At 36.3% G+C, this 25,461-nt stretch overlaps 1 protein-coding gene across 1 annotated transcript; it reads left to right on the top strand.

The window, feature by feature from the left end:
- Positions 1 to 46: 46 nt before the first annotated feature.
- LOC138701440 (uncharacterized) lies at positions 47 to 25,461 on the top strand. Its single transcript, XM_069828323.1, has 2 exons — positions 47 to 388; positions 24,505 to 25,461. The coding sequence occupies exons 1-2, from the start codon at positions 341 to 343 to the stop codon at positions 24,763 to 24,765; spliced, it is 309 nt and encodes a 102-aa protein (XP_069684424.1). The 5' UTR covers positions 47 to 340; the 3' UTR covers positions 24,766 to 25,461.

The following is a 25,461-nucleotide window of genomic DNA, read 5'->3' as shown; positions in this document are numbered from 1 at the left end:
TTGCTACCGCGATTCTTAAGGCCCGCTCCCACTTAGCGGAATCGAAACGAAACAAAAGTCGGGTGCCGCTCACATCTAGTGAAATCAACCGGACAGTACTTTTGTGTTTTGTCAACAAAAGAGGATAATTAAACACAAGATTTATTAATTTTTCGGCAGTCTCAAACTATATGCTGCGATGGGAGGTGTCATGGTGGACGAGCGCATCTCCAAGATTATATAAAATACCAACGAGCTCGTTGTAAAATACCCAACGAGTTAGATACTATAGAGAGGCTGAAGACCTCTGATAAGCGCTCCCTGCGGAGGTCAACAGTACTATGGATCGTTCCCTAAAAACATGGCGGTCTATAGCGCCGCCAGCCTCCGCAAGGAGTGCTTATCAAAGGTACACTGCAACGAGTTGGTATATGTATTATATTTTTCAGATACATCAATATTTAATTTAAACATTTCGCTATAGGTTTTGTAAAAAGCTGATTTATAAATGAAAAAGTAATAATTAAGACTTTAAAATTTCCAAAAATGTCTCATTCCCTCGGATTTAAATGAAATGTATCGTAAATCATAATATTCGTTGCTGGATAATTAAACCCTCTCAATACAGGTACCATTGCCCCAGAGAATTATAAGATAAGACGGACTGAGCATAAGCGAAATGTCTGTATTAATAAGTTTGTACCATCAAGAGTTTAGTATTTATTGTGTTTATAGGGCCTAATCCAATTTTCTTTTTATTAATGCGTAGGGCTCTTTTTGTTAACAAAGAGGAAAGTTAGCACTTGCATCACACACAATTTGTCATTATTGTTCAAAATAATGTAAGAACAGTTTTATTCTGCAAAAACCTCTGCTTAGTTGCGAGACACGTGTGAGATCAATGTTTGTTTCAAATTATATTAGACTACACGATGTTTCCATCACGCGACAATATTTGTTTCAAATTATATTAGAGAACACGATGTCTCCATCACGCGAAAAGAAGTGTAGCTAGCTGTGGCTCCTGTTGTTTCTGATAACAATGTTAATCGTAAGTATCTAATCCTTTCAATAAATGTGGTGAGTTATGATCATGAGTAACTTTCTATTAGTGTTATTCTTTAATTATTATGTTGCATGCTAAGAGGTTATTTGCAGTTTTAATAATTGCAGCTTTGAAAAGTTCTCTGTGTTAATTCCAATTCCAAAGAATTTTTCTCAATAACTTAATTACTGGATTTTTTTTTTTAATTTTCGCCGCTACCTTTCCTATATTTTACTCCTATTAGTTACATACGTCGTCTCTCTTGAAATCACCTGGTGAGCACTGAATTACATAATTTCATATTAGGTTAGACTAGCTGTAAGGTCATTAAATTTGTGACGAAGTTAAGACATTATTTATTTTTCTTCTGCCGAATACATTCATCCGTCTTTAGGTGTTTTGCTTTGGTTGCATTGAGTATAGCTTGTCATTTAATATCTGGGCTATATTTAGTGAACGTAATAAAACAGGCCTACAGCTGTTATAAAACGTGAAGTTTTGTGTGTATTTTACTTTTTACTTATTAACATAGTCTTAATATGTAACTCAATTCACAATAATACTAACTTCATCACAGTCATTTCCTACACAACATCCGAGCCACGCCCCTTTGTTTTGACTAACCGAAACATGGCGGACCAATGTTCAATTGTCTTCAACTTTCTGAGGTCTTTGGCCTCTCTATAGTATCTAGCTTGAAGAGGAGGAAAAGGACGAGAATATCAGCTTCGAGTGTAGTTCTGACAGGATCACCTCACAAAGAATCTCTGCTAAAGGCATCCAACTCGAGGCCCAAGATTAAAAGAAAGAAGGAACAGCCGCTCGTTATACAATGAATAAGGACCAAGAAACCTTCTGCATCATATGCGGGAAGTCACAAGAAGAGGACTGTATTCAGTGAAACAAATGTAAAGGCTTTCGAAGAATGTGCCGAAATTAATGATGAGGTGTATTACTTCTGTGATAAGTGTTCGTAGGGAAGCTGTGACGATGACGATGTGACAATTTGGTAGTGTTTATGAGAAAACTGTGAAGATTGCTTTCGTTACCTTTCTGAAATATGAAAAGTTAATAAATTAAAACATTAATTTTATTATTAAGAAGGATAACTAATTTGTTTACCAGTATCATCTTTATAATGCTTAGAATATTATTTCAGTCGCTAAATAAAAGCATTTTAAAACGAAGGGATTAAGGTTATATTAATTTTATAAGAGCAGTCCAATTTACACGCCATGCTAAACCAAATTACACGACATCCGTCCAAATTACACGTCCTTTAAAAAATTACAAATTTGATTTTGTACAATTAAGTAATAATAATTAAAGATTAATTACATACATCATGAAACATGGTTACTTTTATTGTTACTATGAAGTAATTTGTTACCTCTCACAGCTGTTCCCCACAATTTTATAGTCATCCAAAGTTAAGTGGTCCAAACTACACGGACTTCCCCATATGACTTTGACCAGTAGGTCAAGGAAAAACTATAGTAGTGATAAGATTCTCAAACGAATTGGGCCTGCTTTGAACTTCTTAAAATTTGAGTACAGAATGATACAAAATGATGGAAATATGTTGTATATACTTATTACAAAATAACCATTAATGATACAACATGGTCACATCAGTTCTTGGCAGAACTGTCATTGTATTTGGTACTTTGCAAACACTGGATATACAGTAGCGTGCAAATTAATCCGAACACGACATATTTTTACATTTTCTGTCATTGTTGGCCTCACAGCTGCTCATACCGCTTTAATTGACATCTGTAGTACGTGTAATTCCATTGTTGAAAGTCTGTCATTATTTTTTTTTATAATATGTGACATTTTGCCTGTCGTTTTGTACTTATAAGCATTTCAGTTGTGTTGAAGACTTAATACTGCAATCCCGTGTACATTCTGTCGTCTTCACAAATGGATACAACTCCACGAAAACGGTCTAAAATTATGACATTAGCAGAGCATTCTTCTATGACACAGAGGCAAATTGCTGCAGAATGTCACATCGGTTTGGCTACTGTTAATTCGATCATAAAACGATACAGGAACACTGGATCCATCACACCCCAGAAAAAAGGAAACTGTGGCCGGAAAAGAAAGACTTCACCTGCAGATGATCGTTTAATTGTCAGGAAAAGTAAATTAAATCCTTGACTAACTGCTGTCGACTTAACCCGCGAGGTTATGGCTACCACTGGGGCGAATATTCACGTCACAACAGTGCGGCGTAGGCTTTTGTAAGCTGGACGAAGGGCTCGTAAGCCTATTAAGAAGCAACTGCTAACCCCTGTTATGTGCAAAAAACGCTTAATGTGGGCAAAATTACATCAACACTGGGCAGTGAATGACTGGAAGACTGTACTTTTTTCCGATGAGTCTCATTTCGAGGTCCACAGCCACCGTGTTTCTTATGTACGGAAAGGATCCGAAAAAGTAACAGCAGCTCATCTCCAACAAGCACCCAAATACCCCCCTAAAGTAATGTTTTGGGGTTGTTTTACACATGAAGGGCCTGAAGCATTAATACCTATCAAGGGAATGATGAATTCAGACAAATATATTCACTTATTGGAAACCAGAATCGTACCCCAGCTGCAAAAATCATTTCCGGATGGCAGAGGTGTGTTCCAACAAGACCTAGCACCATACCATACGTCTCGAAAAACTACAGAATTCTTCAACAAGAAGAATATTCAGGTACTCCCCTGGCCAGGCAACTCACCCGACATCAACCCCATTGAGAACTTGTGGTCAATTTGCAAAAGAAGGATGCAAGAAATGGATTGTTCTACAAAGGAGAAGATGATGGTGTATGGTTTCGCGATGAAGAAATGAAGAATATTTGTGGGAAATTAGTGGAATCCATGCCAAATCGTCTCAGAGCTGTTATTAGGAACAAGGGAGGCCACATAGATTACTGAGGTATGTCTTAGATCCTTTTTTTTTATCCCGTTTGAGTGTTTTTGCATAAGTAATTACGTTGTTTGGATTAATTTGCACGCTACTGTAATTATTCTGTGCCACTTGGCATACCACGTATATCAGCCCTATCGTTAAATTATTGTCACACTCTCTATAACATTTCCTGTTCACGAATACAATCATATATTCCTTTGCCTTAATTGATGGTTTGTTTTCTGGTGCACTAACATAGATGGCATCCTTCACATAGGTACCTTTAAAGAAAGAAATCACATGGAGTATATCTGGTGACCTGAGAGGCCAACCGCTGCTGTAGGCCAGATCAGTGACAGTAGCTTTTCCATTCCAACGATGTAGCAAATGTTCAATGAGAGAAATGCGGACTTTATTTTAGAAATGAGGCCTAGCGCTATATTGTTGGAAAGGGGAGAAAATACGGAACAACCTTTGCATCGTTGTTGCAAAGTATGTCTTCGCTAGCTGAAGATCGTAAAGAACTTCTATTGTGAAAACAGCATTAAAATATTTGTGTAAACTGGAATGCTCTGCTGTTATGTACTCATAAATCTCAAATGTTAGCGATGTGAATTATACTGTCGGATACATATCAGGATTTGTGGCTTATTCCCTTCTCTGACTTGACCCCTCAATTGTTTCTTGTAAAGAAAGCGTCCGTCTAACTGAATGGATAGCTTAGGGCAACCGTCGGTAAATTTGTACTCACGATAACATCACTGGACGCAAACCTCAATACATATGACGTAATATCAATCAAGGAGCAGAGAATGCTCCGTTCGGATCCCATTGGCGGACTCTTAATACAAGCATCTGATATAGATTACACGTTAATGATTTATAAACGGACAAATTATTTTTTATTTCATCTTAACTTTCACTGTGTCACAACAATCAAGAAAAATACGTCACAATTTGCCACACTTAACACAATACGTAAATTTTTGTCTTAGTCACGATATTTGTTTAGATTTTACAAGTTTTCATTCAAAAAACAATTGCTCGAAAGTATACTGAATGTAGATCCAAACATAGTAGCTATGTAGGTTAGCGGCAGATGACCTGAGATAGGACTATAGATATTTTATATGGAGACCATTTAAAGCCTTGGTTTTTCTGAACCGACGCATGCGATGTGCGAGGTGCGGGGCCCGCCTCGTACAAATTCGGACTACACGAGAGATAGCGAGTGGTTTCTATGGCTGCGAGGTCCGCCAACCTCGCATCTTGCAGTTGTAGAAACTACTATCTCTCGTGTAGTCCGGATTTGTACGAGGCGGGCCTCGCACGTCTCATTCGTCGGTTCAGAAAAACCAAGGCTTAAATAAATCTAAAGGCTCGTCTCCACTATTAAACATTTAACAACGACATGTTAAATATAACATGTTAGATTTAACATGTATATAGACATTTCAAGTCTCAACTGACTTAACATGTTGACTGAGTATGTTGAATTTAACACTTTTAACATGTTGGCGTGTTTTCCAGCAGCAATGGAAAACATGTCAAGTCAATTCATTTGCTCGTGCAGCGTCGGTACAGTTCGGCAAAGTTCGTACAGTTTCCATAGCAACAACTTACTTTCGATTTTGTGGCGCGCATCTTGATCATTTTTATACTATCATTGGTCCTTGGTGTTGGCTGTAAGTTGTTCGAAGTAATGGAATGGACGAAAGAAAATACTTCAGAATAAAATTAATGCACTGATGGAAAGGCCTTGTTTGTGGGATGTCTGCAAAAAATACAGAGACAAAATAAAGAAGGCCGACTTCTTTAGAGAACTGGAATTATTATTTAACTGTTCTCCAGAATACAATAAAGAGTTTTCGCACTCTCGTCGTACGCTAAACGTTAATGCTATGTTGACGTCAGTAATGGTCGTATTTGGTGATGTATGTTAACGTTCGTAAAACTTCGGAAAGAATAATTATACGATATTACCCGCTCCTTTAGCATCTATCATGTCGTAGGTCCTATGATAATATCAATCAATCGCGCTGTAATTTTTTTTTTTTAATTGAGATGAAATGGCTGCTCTTAAATTGTGTCTTCCTCGATGTAACAGGAAGTATTTTTGCAGCACTATATTAAAATCGTGTTCTGACATTCTCAGCAAGTTTTTTAATCAAAAACGATCTTCAACTTTAAGCTCGTTTAGAATGTCTTCTGCATAATGTCTTTTACTAAGATACTCCCGCACACCCATTCTCATTTTCTTCCTTTTCAAGGACTTGTAACAGGCAATAGAGGCAATTACAAAAGTCAAGTCATCATCTGAGTCCATTGTCCAAGATTTAAAAATAAGACACTACCTACATTAAAATCTCATAGAATGTTTTTAGCACAAATATTTGGAATAACACTGTGTATTTCGCGGAAGCTACAGAGCCCAAATCTCGAAGTAAGTCAGTGCTACCAGATGGTTGAATGTGTCATTAATATTCTTCAGGCCTGTCGAGATAATAACACTTATAATTTTCTTTTTGAGAAAGCTGTTACATTGGCTCAATCTGTAGACGTAGAAGTAAATTAACCTCGAGTTGTATCCAGACAAAACCATCGCAATAATATTCCATCTAAGTCTCCTAAAGATGATTACAGCCCCAATGTATTTCTTCCTTTTCTTGATCACCATCTCAGTCACTTGTCAGGGCGATTCTCGTCTGCTAGGCACAGTCATGTAATTAAACTTCAATCCTTTATTCCTAACTTTTTACGCGATCCTGATAAAAATATCGATGTTATCTTACAAGCTGCAACGGTTTATGAACAGAATATGCCAGGGACTATTCCAGAGCTTAGAAAAGAGTACATTTGTAGTTTAAATTTTGGAAGGAGCAACAGAAAAAACCAGACAGGCAGTAGAAGCTTTGATGCATACTAGGAATAATTTCTATCCAAATATAAGAGACCTGCTCACCATATTATGTGTCACGCCAATGACAACTTGCAGCGCGGAACGGTCATTCTCAACACTGAGAAGTGTGAGAACCTACCTCAGATCGACGATTAACCAGGACAGACTGAATGGTTTGGTATTGCTCAACATTCATCTTAACATTGACGTTAGTCCGGATGAAGTCATAGGACTTTTCGCAAGAAAACTTCCCAGACGACTTCAGCTTCGTGAAACTGTAACATATAATTGACTTTCCATTCCAGTCACACTCTCCTTTAGAATCAGAACTAATTGAAGACTAAGAACCTAAGAGTGACAATATTGTTGCGGTTTATTTATTTGTTTTTAATTCCATTGTTCTGTGTTATGGTTATACTACTGAGTTCATTTGTTAATTATTATTAGCCTCCTCCATTATTAAATTCTAGATTCACGCCTGAGTTTTATGGCCTACTCAATATTATTTTACGTACTTATTTGTCTCAAGTTTGAAATCCATGAATCACGTTTAAAAGATGCAAAATGGGTGAATGGGTAAAATTTCTATATATTCATACATCAAATTGAATGGAGATTCGGAATATGTAAATTTTAATATAGAATGCCATTTGAAATGAAGTTTACTGTCACATCCTGTATGCCTGAACAACTAACTGTTTTCGAACACTGGCATAATATTGTATTATCTCCAACAGTTTTTGTATAAAACTAATTAAAATTTATTAAGATACTAGCAATAATTCATACTTATTGCTCACCCTGTGTAACAGATTGGCCATCTCCATGTTAAAAAGGTAGCATGTGGAAGAGAAAAACCACCAGGATCGCCACTGTCGATTGGTAACGACCGCTAGATGGAAGTACAGTTGCTCCATGCAATTCAAATGAGAGTTATAACATGACTTCTTGTGCAGTCATTAGGTGGCAGAATAGTGAAATTGATAAACATTTTTGCCTTCAAAGCCCATAAGGCTGATCAATCAGTTATATGTGATCTGGGCTTCCACGCCTCCCTTTTACGTTTCTGTAAAGGTCGGAAATGTATCAACCCTTGTTTACTACCACTAGAACCCAGTGACGGTAGCGAAGCATATCAAAAATCTACTTGCATGTTGTTCATGATTCCAGGGTTAAGTCGCGTGGAAGGACGTACTTATCTGCGGAATATGCATGATTTTCATATTAATGTTCCCGCACGAAATATGGTACAAAATACAAGACTTGCTGCTTACATTATAGGCCTATCATGAGAAATCGCAGAAGTCTTCAAATTATTTTATGCTCGACCATGCCGAAATGTAGTAATTATACACCTGGTAGTAGCTCTTTAATGCACCTCATTAAAGTACACCTATTCATTATAATTCAGTTGTTCAGCCAATGACAAATCACCTTTGTACCGTTATAAACCCGCCAGTATCGATTATTCTCGGATATGCAATCGAAAGACAATTAGCGAAAAGTCATGAAGGCTGGAAATCCAATACTGTCGTAGAAGGTTATTTTCTGTTACTATAATAATTAGCGTTAATTGTAAATAATGTTCAAATAAATTCAATTTGTCAACTCGTTTTTTCAATTCTAAATCAATTTCCAGGATATATCAAGACTAATGTTCTCTAGGTTATATCAAGGTCAATGATATTCGTGCCTCGTAAAAAATCAATACTTTCGCGTCTGCGCACATCTCACAATTCAGGTCAGTTCCGTTCGTCACTTACATAACCATAACATGAAAACTTATGAATAATTTCAAGTTAGAAATATGGTCGAGTATAAAAAGTCGTATGAAACTTGCCTATAATGGTAACTAAGACCCTCGTATGAAAATTATGAAACTCGCTTGCGCTCGTTTCATAAACAAACATATTCGCGTCTTAATTACTGCCATTATAGGCTCGTTGCATAATGTACTACTAAGAAGGGGAGTTTTAAAAACTTTCATGGTTGAAGTAGAAATTTTGTCCCCCAACGAATTAATACAATTTAAATTTGCACTTTTCTCGACAAGCTGTTGTTCGAAGAATTGAATGTATGTCTCATGAACATATCTAGGCAAATAGATGCTAAAATTAATAATTTTGTACATTTTTCTTGCATGTGATGAAAACACAGATTTCACAAATACAGCTCAGTGAGCCGTATTTATACGACGTGTTAAACAACTTAATGTTGCGGAATGTTTATTGGCCTTGGGTCTTTTGAAAGGTAATAGCACAGGAAAAGAAATGCTCAATGCTCTTTACTCTTTTATACATAAACATAATTTACAGTGGTCCAAACCTGTGTCCATTGCCTGTTCCATGGTTGCCAGTAAAAGGGTTTGATTGGAAGACAAAGAATTTCTTAACGCGAGAGGTACAGGAGAATTTATACTGTCTATAGCAATCTGCATCAAGATGCCCTTTGTGAAGAAAAGGAGTTTCATGGATGTGGTGGCAAGTATAAACAAGCACTGATACATTACCAGTTCTGAGAGTTGATAGAAACTATGAATATAATTGTCAACATTACAGAGATTATCCTGTAGGACAAATTAATAAATCCATAATATTCTCATAGCTAGCAGAGCATCATAACTGCGGAATCCCGGCCAAATAAGTCACTCAACTGAGTGCACTCCTAGTAAAATGGCAGTTGACACTAGACATACTGTATACGTCAACATATATGCCTAACTTAGAGTCAGCCACAAAGGGAAAAACTGTAGGAGGAAAATTCGATCCGGTGCTGTGGATTGAATTCGGCGTAGCTCAGTGGTCAGAGCGCTTGGTACGTAGAACCCAGGTCCCCGGGTTCGATCCCCGGTGCCGGAGCGTATTTTTCTCCTCAAATATTAACTATTTACGGTTGTTTAAAGATCTTTGTATATGTGTGAATATTAGGAACTCTTTTTATAATGTATGTATTGAAGAAAACATTGATTTACAATACACTTTTAAACTTTATTTACTTTACATATTGACGGCATACTCTCATTTTAATGTAAGTTTAATATATAAAAGAATATTATAATTTGTGACTCTCTCATTCATTGGAAATTGTAGTAGACATAAATATGCTTTCAATTTCTCAAGAAAAAAATCTGAAAGCGATTTTATTAGTAATTTATTCAGTCACTTTACTTATGATTCATGTGAGTTATGTAGGCCTATTACATTTTTAAGAATATTTTGGATTTCAAGTGGAAATATTAGTATAACTTTTCATTGCAAATTTTACTCAATGACTGTGAATAAGTGTTGGTGATTACTATTTTGAGCAGCACACGGATGTCTTTTTTCAGGTGACAAAAACAATTTCGATGCCACTATTAGTGAGATAATTGTATTGCATATTTCGTTTACATTATATTGATATTGCTTTTACTGCTTTATCGTGGAACTTTTGAAATATGAATACCATTTAACCAATGTTTTAAATTAAATGGCTGGTAATACCCAAAAAGTATAGAATCATTATCAAACAAACAAGTTTCGTGCGAACATTGTATAATTTTTTTTCTAAATCAAAGAGGAATAAAAATACGTGATAAGTCGTTGTCACTAGAGTCCTGCAAAACCGGTTGTAAAAGAAGAAACTTACATAGTGCCCCTGAACGCCTGGCATTATAGGCAGTATGTGAAGTACATCTGCTTGCGTACTGCCTCAGTATTTGGTTTAACGAGTATTCGAGTTGATTCGATCTCTCTGTGGGTGGACGGCTGTAGCGTATAAAATGAAGATCACAGTGTACCTTCCAGATATTATATCTGCGGATCATCAGGAGAAACAAAGAGCATGCAGCGTGAAACTACAGACGTTGTAAAGCGTAAATTGTAGAAAAAAAACTTTCGGTATCCACAAATTACAAAGGTTGTTATTTTTGCTTACACTAGAAAAATGAATTATAATATGTCAATAATGATACACTTAAACAGTAAACTCAATCAATAGTCAAACTAAAACAAAAACAACTTTATATCTTCTGAAATATATTACAACCAATGCTTTTAGTATGTTTACTATGACAAGAGTCTTGTAACTAATTTTCGAGCAATCGAACTCTCAGTGAGTTGTCAATCATCTGTAGAAAAGTCGAACCACAGCTATGACAAATACTATCTATGGCCCATTTTGACATGCTTGACCTAGGCAGACAGACCTGAGTTCGTTGACGTCTTACATCTGTATTACACAGTAGCGGCCGGTGATCGAAATCCTCGGTGAGGCCAGATGCAACTACGTAGTTTAAGTGCCTCCGATAGGAAATGTTTGTTTATGATATTAATTATTATTGTTATTATATTATTAATATCATTATTACTGTATTATTATTATTATTATTATTATTATTATTATTATTAGTCTATTCTTATTACTATCAATGAAAAATAATAATTTCACTCACCAAATAAGCTGTTATGCTGTGAGTTTCAGTGATTGTTTCAGTGTGATAAAGCAACCCATATTATGTGTTGAAATTCCCCTTTCTTTCTTTTCTTTTTATTTTTTTCCTTTGACAGCAACAAACAAGGACAAGAGAAGTTTATTTTGCCTCACATTACCACATAAGTATTTATGTTGCCCATACCAGGATGCAATAGAAACTTGCGTTTTAAGATTATGTGTCAGAAAAATTATCAGCGATGTCGTAGGTATCTCGGTAGTCTCTCTCTTTACTTAAAACTTCCCTTCCTTCAGTATTATTTCTTCTCGAAAAAGGACACTCTAACAATGAATTAACTACACCAGCATTATTTCTCGCATTTGTTTCTGTTTATATTTTCCCAAAATACATAACAACATTGGCCCAGATTCACTACTGTACTACGAAGTACAATAGTAGACCACCCTCGCTTATGTCATAAACTGAGACATAAGGGGAGAGAATCGAGTGGGTTTCTGCCTGCCAAAGGGCTGGAATTTTGTTATTTATGGCCTAGTTAGGAAGACAAGTCACCACTGCTATTCCCATCCCACTCTACCCTTGAGGCCGGCCCATGGATGGGACGAGTGAAACCTGACCAGGCCAGACGAATTGTGCCTCAGCTACAACGTTTTAAGCGTAAACTCAAAGCCCGCGAAAGGACATGAAATGCATTAAGCCAGATCCGGCACGAACGATTCTGACCTCAGGAACAAATTTTACTGCAAAACAGGTCTACATACATCACAAGCCAGACCCGGCACGAGCGATCCCGGCCTCAGGAACAAATTTTACTGCAAAACAGGTCTACATACATCACAAGCCAGACCCGGCACGAGCGATCCCGGCCTCAGGAACAAATTTTACTGCAAAACAGTTCTATATACATCAAAGTTTTCAAATGCTTTTACAGCGATATATGCTTCATTCAAATAACTAATATATTATATAAAAACACAAAATTTGATTTCAGTTAAGCCAAGTGACTGAGGCCCGGCCTCACTTGCCTCAGTCAATCAGCCGCCACTGGTATTACAAGAAGAAAAAGCAGTGTGCAACTAGCGGCGATGTTGCCAGACTGCTGAAACTTCCAACAGAATTTTCTATGAATAGCTACTGGTTTGGAGAAATGCATTTAGAGTTATAATGAAATGTATATACTTATTTAATTTTATGTTTCGTGATTAATTGTAATTCCATTTTGGATTTATTTACTTATTATATCTCACATTATACCGTACATTATGCTTATTTCATTTTCTACATACCGGTACTAAATTGGTGGAAAGATCACCAAACAACTCTAACCTCCCTAGCAACACTTCTGAAACGAATATTGGGCATTCCATGAATAAGTGTTTCCACCGAGCGTAACTTTAGACTAGTAAAACAGATTTATTAATAAATAAACACAAGAAGTCAACTCTGACCATGTACTGTAGTCTATGATAATAGGCCCTAATAACAATTGTGAACATCAAATAGTTAATATTAGCACGTGTGTACATAAAACAGTTCTTTGAATGACACTTGTTTTCTCTGAAGTAGATCTTTTCTATATAGAATGATTTGTTTCTATAACTTGCTATTCTTTTGTCATTCGTAGTTTAGAATGTGTAAATTATACTTATTTTGCAAGGAACAACAACCATTAGGAGCCAAAGTAACCGTACTGTTAAAAATAACATTACTGTTTATCTTTTTAAATTGATTTCTTAATAAATAATATTGCAACTGCTTAGAATAATTAAAAAGCGTGCAACTATTGTCTTAGAGGTAGGCCTATACATTTTTTTAGTTTAAAGTACAAACGTCATAATGGACTGTATGTACTTATTTCCTGTTTTGTTTTATAATGAATTGTAATTATATTTTTTAATATATTTACATTATGATATTTCACATTGTACATTACGTTCATTTCCTTCGATTCACTGTGTCCATTCCTCATTTATTTGTTTCTAGTCAAATTACTGCAAGTTCGAAACACAAAAATAAATGTAATAAAGTGTCAAATTATTCGTATTCCTATTTGAAGCAAACATATTTTTGTAGTTAAACAAAATAAATATCCTTCAATATTATTACTCTGTTTGTATACTGAGAAAATCTTAAAGAGTTATTGTATGATGAAATGCACCTGGTGTTATTTGGCGATCGTATTTTCTTCCTCCTTACCATTTTTTTCTTGTGAGATTTCTGTTCTAAAAAATTCGCGATCTTACATGAACTTATGTAATATCGATTATTGGGTTATACAAATCGAACGAGATTCAGTCAATATGTGACGAGAAAGAGTTACGACGTAATCAAATGATAAAGTTATGACGTATACTGTTTAATACTGGTATAGAAAAACGCCAGCTATATAGCGTTTATTGGTAAGAAAAATATACATAGCTTGTGCACGTCTTGTTCTGTGTAAAACAATAACATTGTTTAACATTTCTATAAGCAACGTTTATTAGTAAAACTCTAAAAGTTTAAAATATAAACGATACTTATGAAATTACTGCAAGTTCAGAATGATAAAGAAAACATATGTGTTGTAGCGTCGAATCAACTGTAAGAGTACCTGAAAACACTTTTTTTTTCCAATAAGCAACGTAAATTTCCTACAATTGTTACTCCGGTTGTGTACTCGAAAAACGACAGTTTCATGTAAGTGCGCCTGGTGCTCTGTCCACTCCGCAATACATCAGACGTAATCGCTCGACAACCGAGTATCCGGTCCGATGTTCGTTCTAGCTGGTTGTAGCTCCGACCGGTCGAATCTAAACCGGTTATAAGCGCCGTTTTGCAGGTCTCTAGTTCTCACCCGACAGAATATAGAATTAACTTAAAATAAAAAAAAAAAAAACAATAATCTTAGCCAAGTAAATGCTTCGAACACAAATAATAATGCTTTCAGTAATGATTCTTTAGAGAACAAACATAATAAATATATTAAACAGCTTTTCGAGAGGAAAAACGAATTTTCAGCTCAATATGAAAATGATTAATTCCATTTCTTAATTGAGAAGTTTTATCTTCCTTGACGTCCGCAGTTGATCTCTTATCATGACTCAGATATTCTGTAAGACGATACTATCAAGTACAAAAGAGGAATAATCAGTGGCGCCAAATTATATGGGTCCGTAAGGCCCGATCCTACCCAATAATTTGTCGTGTTATTATTATTATTGTTATCATCATTATCATTATTATTATTATTATTATTATTATTATTATTATTACTATTATCATTACGATTATAATTATTATTATTATTATTATTATTATTATTATTATTATTATTATTATTATTATTATTATTATTATTATTATTATTATTATTATTATAATCATCACCAACATCAACATTGTTACTTGAAATCTTGTCCATTACATAACGTTTGCGGGAAACCACGAAAAACGTTTTTAGGTCTAAAATTTCTTACCGGCTAGGCAAGGCATTATGAAACCAAAGAGGTTGGGTGGATTTAGAATCAAATGGGAGCATGAGACTCTTTGATTCCAAAGCTGGAACTAATATTTTGTCGCAATTTTGCTGTGGACAGAAGTCAGTTTGATTCCAATATTTTTGTGGTTTAAAGGGCTTTCTGAAGCCAAAGCATGACAGTTGTATATAGAATTATATTTGAAGAATGCATGGACACAGGAAGCTCATTTTCGTTATCAGGTGGACAAGAGACGTTTTAAAAATGAGCTCCTCATTTATGATATTTATTTATTTTAACTTATATCTCTAGTAGCCCACCCAATGTTTTCCAAAAGTCGGCGCCACTGGGAATAATGATGAAAATAATCAAACATCATATAAAGGTTTCTCTAATTCAGGAAGAGCAACAAAAAGAGACAGACAAAAACGGAAGGCTGCCTATAAATATCATCTCATTCTGTTTTTTCTACAATCAGCTTAGAAAAGTAATTCGCCAAATATATCAGAATGATCTCGCTATCTATTAGGTCGATAGTTCAATCCATGACTACTTTTCGAGTATTTTATTCTAAGAAAATGACTTTGTTCGACCTTATTACACCGAAGCTTATTGAAGTCGATTCTGTAGAGATCGAGGAAACTTTTAATCAACAATCAATAAAACCGATGTTATAGAGGCAATTGATACTGCATGTAGACCGGATTATGTGATTGTAAGTTGGGTTTTTCCGAGATTTCCCCCAATCGTAAGGCGAATGTCAGGTAATCTATGGCGGATCCTCGCCCTCATCTCGCCAAATACCATCTCGCTGTCATCAATCCCATCGATGCTAAATAACCTAACAGTTGATACAGCGGTGTTAAATTACCAAATAAAAAAATAAATTAATGAGCAATAATAATTTATTTTAAAATAATGAAATGAAGAAAAGAAAAGTTAAGCTAAGCTTCTGGTTTGTAATATTTAGTTTTCTTGATTGGATGAATTTGCAATAAAATATATTAAATGGCAAGTATGGACGAGGGAGGCTTTGGTAATTCGTTTGAAGGCGAATTAATCAAGGTCATGCGTTTTATTGGCACCACCATGTTTACAAAATGCTATATACAGTATTGTCAATGCAAGGCAGGCGAACGCCTTATAAAACAATTAATTTGCCATTTAACGTGCAAATTTCCACCTCCATGGTTCAGCAGTAAATTGCCGAGCTTAAAACTTGTAACGTAATGTTTGTATCGCGGAAATTCGAGAGTTAAAAGAGCATGGTTTGTGTTACAACGTTCAAAACTACTTCAACTACTACTGGGAACTTTTTCTGCTCTTTCGAAACTCGCCTTATGCTACGGGCACTTACTTCTCCCGAAACTTGCGGCTCTATTGACTACATTTATGCTGTGATTAATCCACCACTGAAGAGAAGAATCCTTCTGTTTAAGGTAATTGACAGATAAAACATTTAACTAGTGAGTAGCAACGAACTCGTCTCAATAGGTTTGTTCCAGCACGGTTCGGAATCGATTCTGAACTGCCTGCTCATGAGCAGCTCAATGTGTTTTCCAACAAGACTAGAACTGATTCCGAACCGATACTGAACTCCCAATTCCCTGTTCCAACGTGCTTTAGAACTCGTTCCGAACGAGTGAAATTGGTCGATCATGAGTGATTTGGAAGGTGCTAGTGATATAGTTTATAACGAATTTTCGAAAGATGAATATAATTTTAATATGAGAAGAAATTCCGAAGGCCGTGAAAGAACAGTTTAAGAAACGTTCCAACAACGTAAAATCCCGAACTAGTTCTGAGACCGTACACAACTAGCGCATGCGTCGAAAGAAGTTCGGTATTAGTTCGGAACGCGTTCTGAATTGCTTGCTGGAAACAAATCTATTGTTTTGGCTGCGATGCGATGTACTTAATCAATAATGCATTTACAACAGAGCCTATGTGGTTGTTGCTTGGAAACGTTCCTCAAATTATATTATAGAAAGATGTGGACCGCTAAGTTTCTTGTAAGAAATCTTGCTAAATCTTGGAGAAATGCGGGGACCGTCAGTAAACTGGCGGTCACCGGAGGAGCTACAGTTGGGGCTTACATGCTTTATAGCAACTACAAGGAAAAACTTCCCCTCCGAGACTTCACGAAACTTTATATTATAAGACCGGATCCGGATGGAAAAAGCCCCCCAGGTGGAAGTGGGCAAAAATCTGACAAAAAAACTGACAGTGCCCAGAAAGGCAAAAAAAGAAAACCTGGAAGTTCTAGCACGAAAGAAAAACCAAGAGAACCTCAAGGTGATGACACCGCAGAGAAGACTAAACAACCTGCAAGTGATGGCACTGAAGATAAGACAACAGAACCGGGAAGTGATGGCTTGAAAGACAAGACAATAGAACCGGAGAGTGCTGGCACAGAAGACAAGGAAATAGAACCAGCCAAACCCGAAGATGGACCCATGGTTGAGGGAGATGAGGAAAGGCATGTAACATTTGCAGATCCCATAGAGGAAATACTTGGCGAAGAACCTCCACCTCAACCTCAACCAGAGGAGACCCCCAGCGCAACAGAAGATGCCCCCGCTGAAGAGGAGCCCCGAAATTCTTACGAAAGGCTGCTGGACGAAGTGTGCCGTATGTTCGGCACACGGAAAAGTTAATCCGGTAAGTGCAAGACCCTGTTTTGTAATTGAATCCCTCATATAAAACAATTTTTATCTCGGAAAGGAAGCAAAGACGAACAAAATTCTATTAAACCTTTTTTTGTTTGGATTACCTCAAAGAATAACTCCTCATTATTGAATCATATTTTCGCACAGGTACTATGTCCGTTTGATTACGCCGTTTCCAGATTTCCTCCACCCGTTTCTGCTGGCCCCTCTGTAAAGGCTAGTGGCTGGGCTGTCTTAGCTTTTTTCTGAAAACATTTGCTCTTAGGATTTGGACGTCTACGTAAAAAAATCACAAAGAAACACTACATGCTGACATTTTAATTGGATTTATCCAATGTTTAATACCATTCTTATTTATAATACTTCATTCGATGTGTAAAAGTAAATGTAATTAGTACACCTGTATTTCAAATGTCTAACAAAATAACAACGAAAACTTGGGAACAAAATTATCCTGATTTGATAATTTTCTAAAGATTAAGAACGACTTCATATAAAAACACACGAAGCTATAACATCTCGCACAATTGAAAACCGGACAGAGTGCACATAGAAATCGAGGTTGAAGAACGATAATTTCGTTTTATGATCCTTTGTATCTTGCCGAGTTCCGTTATTACACGCCTTCAGAATATTCCCTCATATATTTTTAGCTTTGTAGCCAATGAAATTTGTAACAAAAGAAGACGGCATTGCAATGTAGTTCATAAGTAAGTAAAGCTCTTTATCGGGTTGTGCTAGGTTACAGTTCTCCCTGTCTCGTCCAAGTTAATAATAAGCTGGAAATGTCGTTTAAAATTACTACACTTTGTTTTGTGTCAATTCCCCGCAGTAAACAAGCCCAACACATTGAAACCTTTAGCGTGTTTCATAATATTTCTGGGATTATATTTTTCATATAACGCATTAAGATTAAAAATATATAAATTGCTTTCAAATTTCCAATGACAATTTGTTATGTTAGGTCCCATTTAAGCTGCAAAGTCTAATTATTACTGTATTCTAATAAAGCGGAGAAGAAAAGAGAAAAAATAATAACAATAATGACAGTAATAATAAAAGTAAATTAATGAAATAATAAAAATAAATAATAACAAATAGCAATTATAATACAATAATAATGATGATGACAATAATAATAATAATAATAATAATAATAATAATAATAATAATAATAATCAGTAGTAAATAAATTGAAATGAATTTATATAGCAACTTCTACAAAAACAAAGAATCAGAAATATTATGTAAAAATTGAAATATTTGCGATATATAATTATAACTTAAGGACTATTCATTTATAAATAATGTAGTATATTCTTCTAAGAGTAAACAGTGTGTACTTGAATTCTATTGTATCACAAAGCGTTGGAAGAAAGAAACAAATATTGGTACGTAAATACATATACAAACTGAAAAACGAAAGAAAGGTAATTATTTTCTAAGCTTTCATTTCATTGGTCATCTAGTGCAATTACAATGTATATAATGTCGAAACACATTTGCTTAAATTACCAAGAGTTCACTTTTCTCACTTGAAGGACCTGCTGCACATGTTTGACGTTTACTTTAGACATAGGCTAACATTCTCTATATCAGGCAGTGTTACATTAGCAATCCTTAAAACTGAACATAAATCTATTTATCAGCCGACTCCTTAGCCCAGATCTGTAAAGTTTCCTGGAAGAAAAAAACTCTTTACACTTATACCTACTGTCGAACATTGATATTATTTCTGAGAATTTTTTTTTTAATTTTATTATTTAAAATAAAAAAGTAAAAATTGAAGTAATTGAGGATATTGTGATAACTTCAATGCTCTGTACTCCTTAGCAGTGTATAATTTTTCGTTCATAGTTTTATGCCCAAAGGCAGGTCCTTCACTGCAAATCCAGTATTCTCGAATCTTCCCTCTTTTCCGCCTTCCTCTTAGTCTTCGCACATTATCGATATATATTTTAATATCATTTATCGTCTTCTACTCCGAACTACTCTCGTCTCGTTCACCATTGCATCCTTCATCAGGCAGTTTCTTCTCGCCAGTGAACCAGTCACATTTCTTTTTCTCTTTCTGATCAGTTTCTTTAGCACGAGATCGACTGATACGCTGTAATTCCCTATCAAGTCTGGTATAAGATCATATTTAGGAGAGGCATATCAGGGGAGGTAAGGTTTGAACGCATGCTGTTGCTGAAAGGAAATTGAAGCACAGCACGCAATAGAACGAGATGATATCGCTGCATTAAACTCATAGCGCAGCTTGAGACTATAAAGTTGAAAGAAAGTGTAGGAAATGTTTGAAATTTAAAGTAATTTCTGAAATCATCGCAATACAAAATATGACAAAGTAAACCTAAAGTAAAATAAAAAGTAGGCCTAGTAAATGAATATGGAATAAACAAAGAAAAGAGCAGCAGAAAGAAGAAAATCTGTTGCAAGCATATAGGCCTATAGAATACTCCGCTGCATAAAGCCATCAATCGATCTCAAAGCCCGAATATATCGCACTTGAAGCATCGACATTGACCACGACTATTTAAAATTCTGAGGCGATCTCTGTATATTAGTTCACATGAAACACGCTCGGAAGTGGGGCAGTTGGGGAAGGGAAGGTCGGTCGTTGAACTCTCGTCATGATGCCTGCATCGTCGCCGTTGCCACCAACAAAAAAGAGCGCTGCAATGCAAAGAGAAATCATCATTCCACTTGTACAGACATGGGAGGGGTGGAAGACCCGATACATGAACACTTGCAGTTAGAGGTTCGGTGGAATCGCGTTCATGGTTTCCGTCCTTTGTTAACCTCATATCCATTGTCTGCTGACCCAAGTGCAGCTCGCTCAAAATGCACATCACGTGATATCTTTCGTTCGTCATTTTTTCTCATTACACAGAGTAATGAAGCAATTTCTCGCTGTAAAATACAGATTTGAAGGTTTTCATGAGAATACAAGGTGATCCACGAGGATTTACCGTCCCTTACGGAGCTTTTTTCCGAAGACATTCTGAGCAAAAAATGTCATATAAACATTTGTCCTAATTTCAATATTTTCAGAATTAGCCTATACTAATTTGAAGTTGTTTGTAAAATACCATTACTCTTGAGTTTTAAGGGTAAAAGAATATTACAGATAAAGAATGAACTATTCAGAAGTATCATTTCTTTAATTAGCTAGTATTATGAATCTAAAAATGTGTTGTGAATTCCATAGTTGCTTCGTAGGTACAGAATTCTATCACAACAATTGTTACAAATCACGCCACTCTTGTAAATTCTTTAAGACTGTACATTAGGATACATATTTAAACTTTAAAGAATCAAGTTCTTAAAGTCGTATGATTTGTAACAATTTTTTTGGTAAGTGTGTAAGAATGTCATTTTTAGTTAAAAATTGAAAAATAAAATCTGTCCAAAACAATTAACAACATTTTTAATTTCTGAACACTAGCCAATTAAAGAAATGATACTTCTGAATAGTTCATTCTCTATTTGTAATATTTTTTTACTCGTAAAACTAAATAAAAGAGGTATTTTACTAACAACTTCAAATTAATGTATGTTTGAAAATATTGAACTCTTTTCCCGATCACCATTTCTTCCAGTGCATCCTTCAGTAGGCAGTTTCTTCTCAGCCACTGAACCAACCAGTTCCTTTTCCTCTTCCTAACAATTTCGCACGACTGTCCACAGGTAGCATATATAGAGAGGCTCTTGGGGCTCTTGTTCACTGCACATGCGCAGTGTGTTGTAAGCAAAACTTATGCCATAAGGGAGCTCTAAATTTTATTTCCGTGTTTGTACATGAGAAAGTTTCTCTGAATTAAAATGATCTGATCAAGGAACTAGCTAAGAAACGCAGAAGGTTGAAATACACTGTGTCACAAAGAAAATGACCATCGGTTATTTAGTCGCACTTTATTTTTTTATTTCAGCATATAAATGTTTTCCATTTCATCGTACGATAACTCTGTAATCAAAATTTAAATTTATGATATCCCATGCTCCTCAAACATTGTACCGGTATACTTCTTGATTACACAACTTTTAACATTATACCACTTCGGAATATAAAGTATACTGATAATTGATATCTCCTTCGACGTGTCCTATTGTTCATATTGATTCAAGATGAATAGTTTCTGACGTGTTTGTCATTTCACTTTTTTATTGTTTCTTCCCATTTCTGTTTCTTGCATTTTTAGTAGGCTAGGTACTTCACATGTACTACATATTTTTACTTTAATACATTTATGACCATGAAGATATTTGGATAATTATGTCTTACAAAATTCTTGCTGCAGATCATTGTGGTAACATTCCGATGTGTCTGTAGTTTGTACATTTCGAAATTGTCATGCTTGAGCCCAGAATTCAGAGGGGGAAGTTGATGTTCCATTGTAGTTTTCCAGAATATAATGACAATATTCAAAACATTCACTAATAGGAGGTGCCACTGACATTAGCTCTGCAAAAAACCTGATACTTTTGTTGCTGATAAATAAGAAAGTATGAAATATTAAAATTTTTTAACCACTTTCGAATTTCAGATGCTTTGTTTCGGAGCTGCTGGTTTGATATACTGTTTCCTTTAATTTTGCAGAGCAAAGACTGTCATAAGTGAAATTTACACTTTGTAATCTTAACACTGGGAACATTTATTTTGGCAGCATTGTGTGATGCTATTTCATAATATGACATGACTTTCAAATGATTAATTGCTAATAACGGCAAAAAGAATGAGCCGGCGAGAATTTCTGAAGTTCCAGACACATAACATTGCGCATGCTTGTCTCGTCAAAACCGTAGTTCACGAGGTAACACACAATTAAACCATTGAAATTTGCTGTATTTTGTTTAAGAATCTAAAATATGTTATAAAATCGAATGTAGGGTTGATTCTAGACACATCAGGGCCTCTGAAGAGTGAAATAATAATAAAATTGAAAAATACAAAATCAACCGGAGTGAATATGAAGAGGAACACCATATATTATGCCGAAACGATATTAACAGTCACCGTACTTGGATGGATGCACAGAGAACCTTGGCACAGTTAACTGGTATGGGTGAAACGAGACACAAGAGAAAGGTCCAACTCTTAAAACCAGATGTATGAGATCCAAACATTATTCTTGCATAAACGAAACTGTTAACTTTTGAGTAATATTGAAATAAAATTTATTTTATGGTAGAGTATGGAGAGAATATATATAGGAAAATACTTCTTATCTTTAATAACGTCTAATTATCAATAGGACATCGACGAAATAACTCCTTTAACTCAATCATATACAAAGAATGGATGAAGATCGTATACCACAAATAATAAATAAGTATAAACCTGTAGGTAGAAGAAATGTCGGCAGGCCACGGATGAGATGGTAGAATCAGTTTTCTTGAAGACGGGACGAGCCACAAGGCTTATGCCGTGATGAAGATGATGATGAACTCAAGTATGAAATTATTTGCCATCCTAATATTTTATTTATATTGCGTCCGCAAAGCTCGAAGATTTTGGTCTATGCTATAAACGCTCTATGGACGTTTTCGAGACTTACTCGTTTTAGAGGAATACAAAGCGAACTCATAACGTTCTGTCAGCAGTATACCGAAATAAAAGATAAATGACATGACGCTGATAACAAATATCCACGTTTGCGTACATCATGGTCGATGCTATACAGTTTGAATTGTCTGAATATTGACTATAATAAGCTTTCATGCCTATTTATGTTTGTGATAGGAAGTTGAGCACAAATTAATACATCGACTAAAATGGTTTATACTGTCAGTCTTTCTCGTGTTACAACATGCCAGTTGAAAGCGGAAACTAATGCATCCCCTTAGCAACTAAAGGAAGTGAAACAATGTGCATTCAGCTCACGACTATTTTGTGCCTTGGCAACCATAAGCAAACAGAAGACGGAGGTATAAAAACAGAGAACGATCTCGACAGATCACAGCAACAACACAAGAACAAAATGTACAGCGAGAACACAGTGACAATTTACAATTAATTCGTAAGATAGTGAAAAAAGTTTTTCGAAAACTTTTAAAATCATTTAAGTAAAATTTCACAAAATATGAAGTGAACTATGAACTACTTATCTTAGAGGAATTGTTTATTCAATGACATTTTAGTAACAGTGTGCAGAACTACGTTACGAAATTTAAAATTAGATATTGCTTATAAATAGGAATCACTCAATCAATTACAACTCACACGAAATCTTAACAACATTCATTCTTTTACAGAACAATTGCATTTCAATCTAACACAAAGTGAATAATTTCAAGGGGAAAATTGTTCCGGGGCCGGGTATCGATCCCGGAACAATTTTTCCCTTGCAATTATTCAAATCTGCTTCACAGGAAGCTTTACCTGAAAGACTAGATTTGGATAATATATACGTCACTGTGTACGTTAACAGAAAACCAGAATTCCAAGTCGCACAGAGTTTGTGTGCACTCGATGTGGGTCTCTGGCGTTTCGTCAGCCCACGCGAGTTGTGTGGATATAAAGGGAAAAGTTGAGACGGTGTCGGGTGGAGTTCCCGGGTAGCTCAGTTGGCAGAACGCGGGTACGTTCAACCAGAGGTCCCGGGATCGATACCCGGCCACGGAACAATTTTTCCCTTGAAATTATTCAAATCTGCTTCACAGGAAGCTTTACCTGAAAGACTAGATTTAGATAACACAACGTATTTTTTTAATTTCATTAAAAATTGAAGATTTATTCAGTATTTATATCGCAGAACGACTACTTTACCTTCTCATGACTTATATAAAATGTAACTTAATGACAATTATTGATTTCCACTACAAGTACCTACATAGCCTATAAAACGTATGCATTGTGATATTTTAAATCTTGTTTTCTTGATAATATCATTAAGTAAAAGCACCGAAAATATATTAATATATTGTTTTATAATTAATGTTAAGATATAATGTTAAAACAAAGGAATTCCAAATATGCTAATATAACATATTTAATATAAACCACGTGGTAAGTTTAATCTGTTCTCACCGTGGTGTTAACAATATCTGGTATGTCAAAAGACTTCAAGCCTCAGCAATAATATCGCTATTGACCGTACTTCATTATTTTCCAGATCCACGCCCTCGCCGCCCTCCTGGTGCTGGTCAGTACCACCACGACCATAGTCCACACCATATGCCGTCGCCTCCTAAAGCTCCTACACCTCGCACTCCATCTACCAAGCCGTCGCCATCCTCCTGGTGCTGGTCAATACCACCACGACCATAATCCACACCATACGCCGTCGCCTACTTCTGAAGCTCCCGCACCTGGCACTCCATCTACCAAGCCGTCGCCATCCTCCTGGTGCTGGTCAATACCACCACGACCATAGTCCACACCATACGCCGTCGCCTACTTCTGAAGCTCCTGCACCTCGCACTCCATCTACCAAGCCGTCGCCAACGTCCTGGTGTTGGTCAATACCACCACGTCCATAGTCCACACCATACGCCGTCGCCTACTTCTGAAGCTCCTGCACCTCGCACTCCATCTACCAAGCCGTCGCCATCCTCCTGGTGCTGGTCAATACCACCACGCCCATAGTCCACACCATACGCCGTCGCCTACTTCTGAAGCTCCTGCACCTCGCACTCCATCTACCAAGCCGTCGCCATCCTCCTGGTGCTGGTCAATATCACCACGACCATAGTCCACACCATACGCCGTGGCCTACTTCTGAAGCTCTTGCACCGCGGACTCCATCTACCAAGCCGCCGCCATCCTCCTGGTGCTGGTCAATACCACCACGACCATAGTCCACACCATACGCCGTCGCCTACTTCTGAAGCTCCTGCACCTCGCACTCCATCTACCAATCCGTCGCCATCCTCCTGGTGCTGGTGAATACCACCACGACCATAGTCCACACCATACGCCGTCGCATACTTCTGAAGCTCATGCACCTCGCACTCCATCTACCAAGCCGTCGCCATCCTCCTGGTGCTGGTCAATACCACCACGACCATAGTCCACACCATACGCCGTCGCCTACTTCTGAAGCTCCTGCACCGCGCACTCCATCTACCAA

This window comes from Periplaneta americana, chromosome 6 (assembly GCF_040183065.1).
Source record: "Periplaneta americana isolate PAMFEO1 chromosome 6, P.americana_PAMFEO1_priV1, whole genome shotgun sequence".
Lineage (NCBI taxonomy): Eukaryota > Metazoa > Arthropoda > Insecta > Blattodea > Blattidae > Periplaneta > Periplaneta americana.
This window is presented reverse-complemented; position numbering and strand designations above follow the sequence as displayed.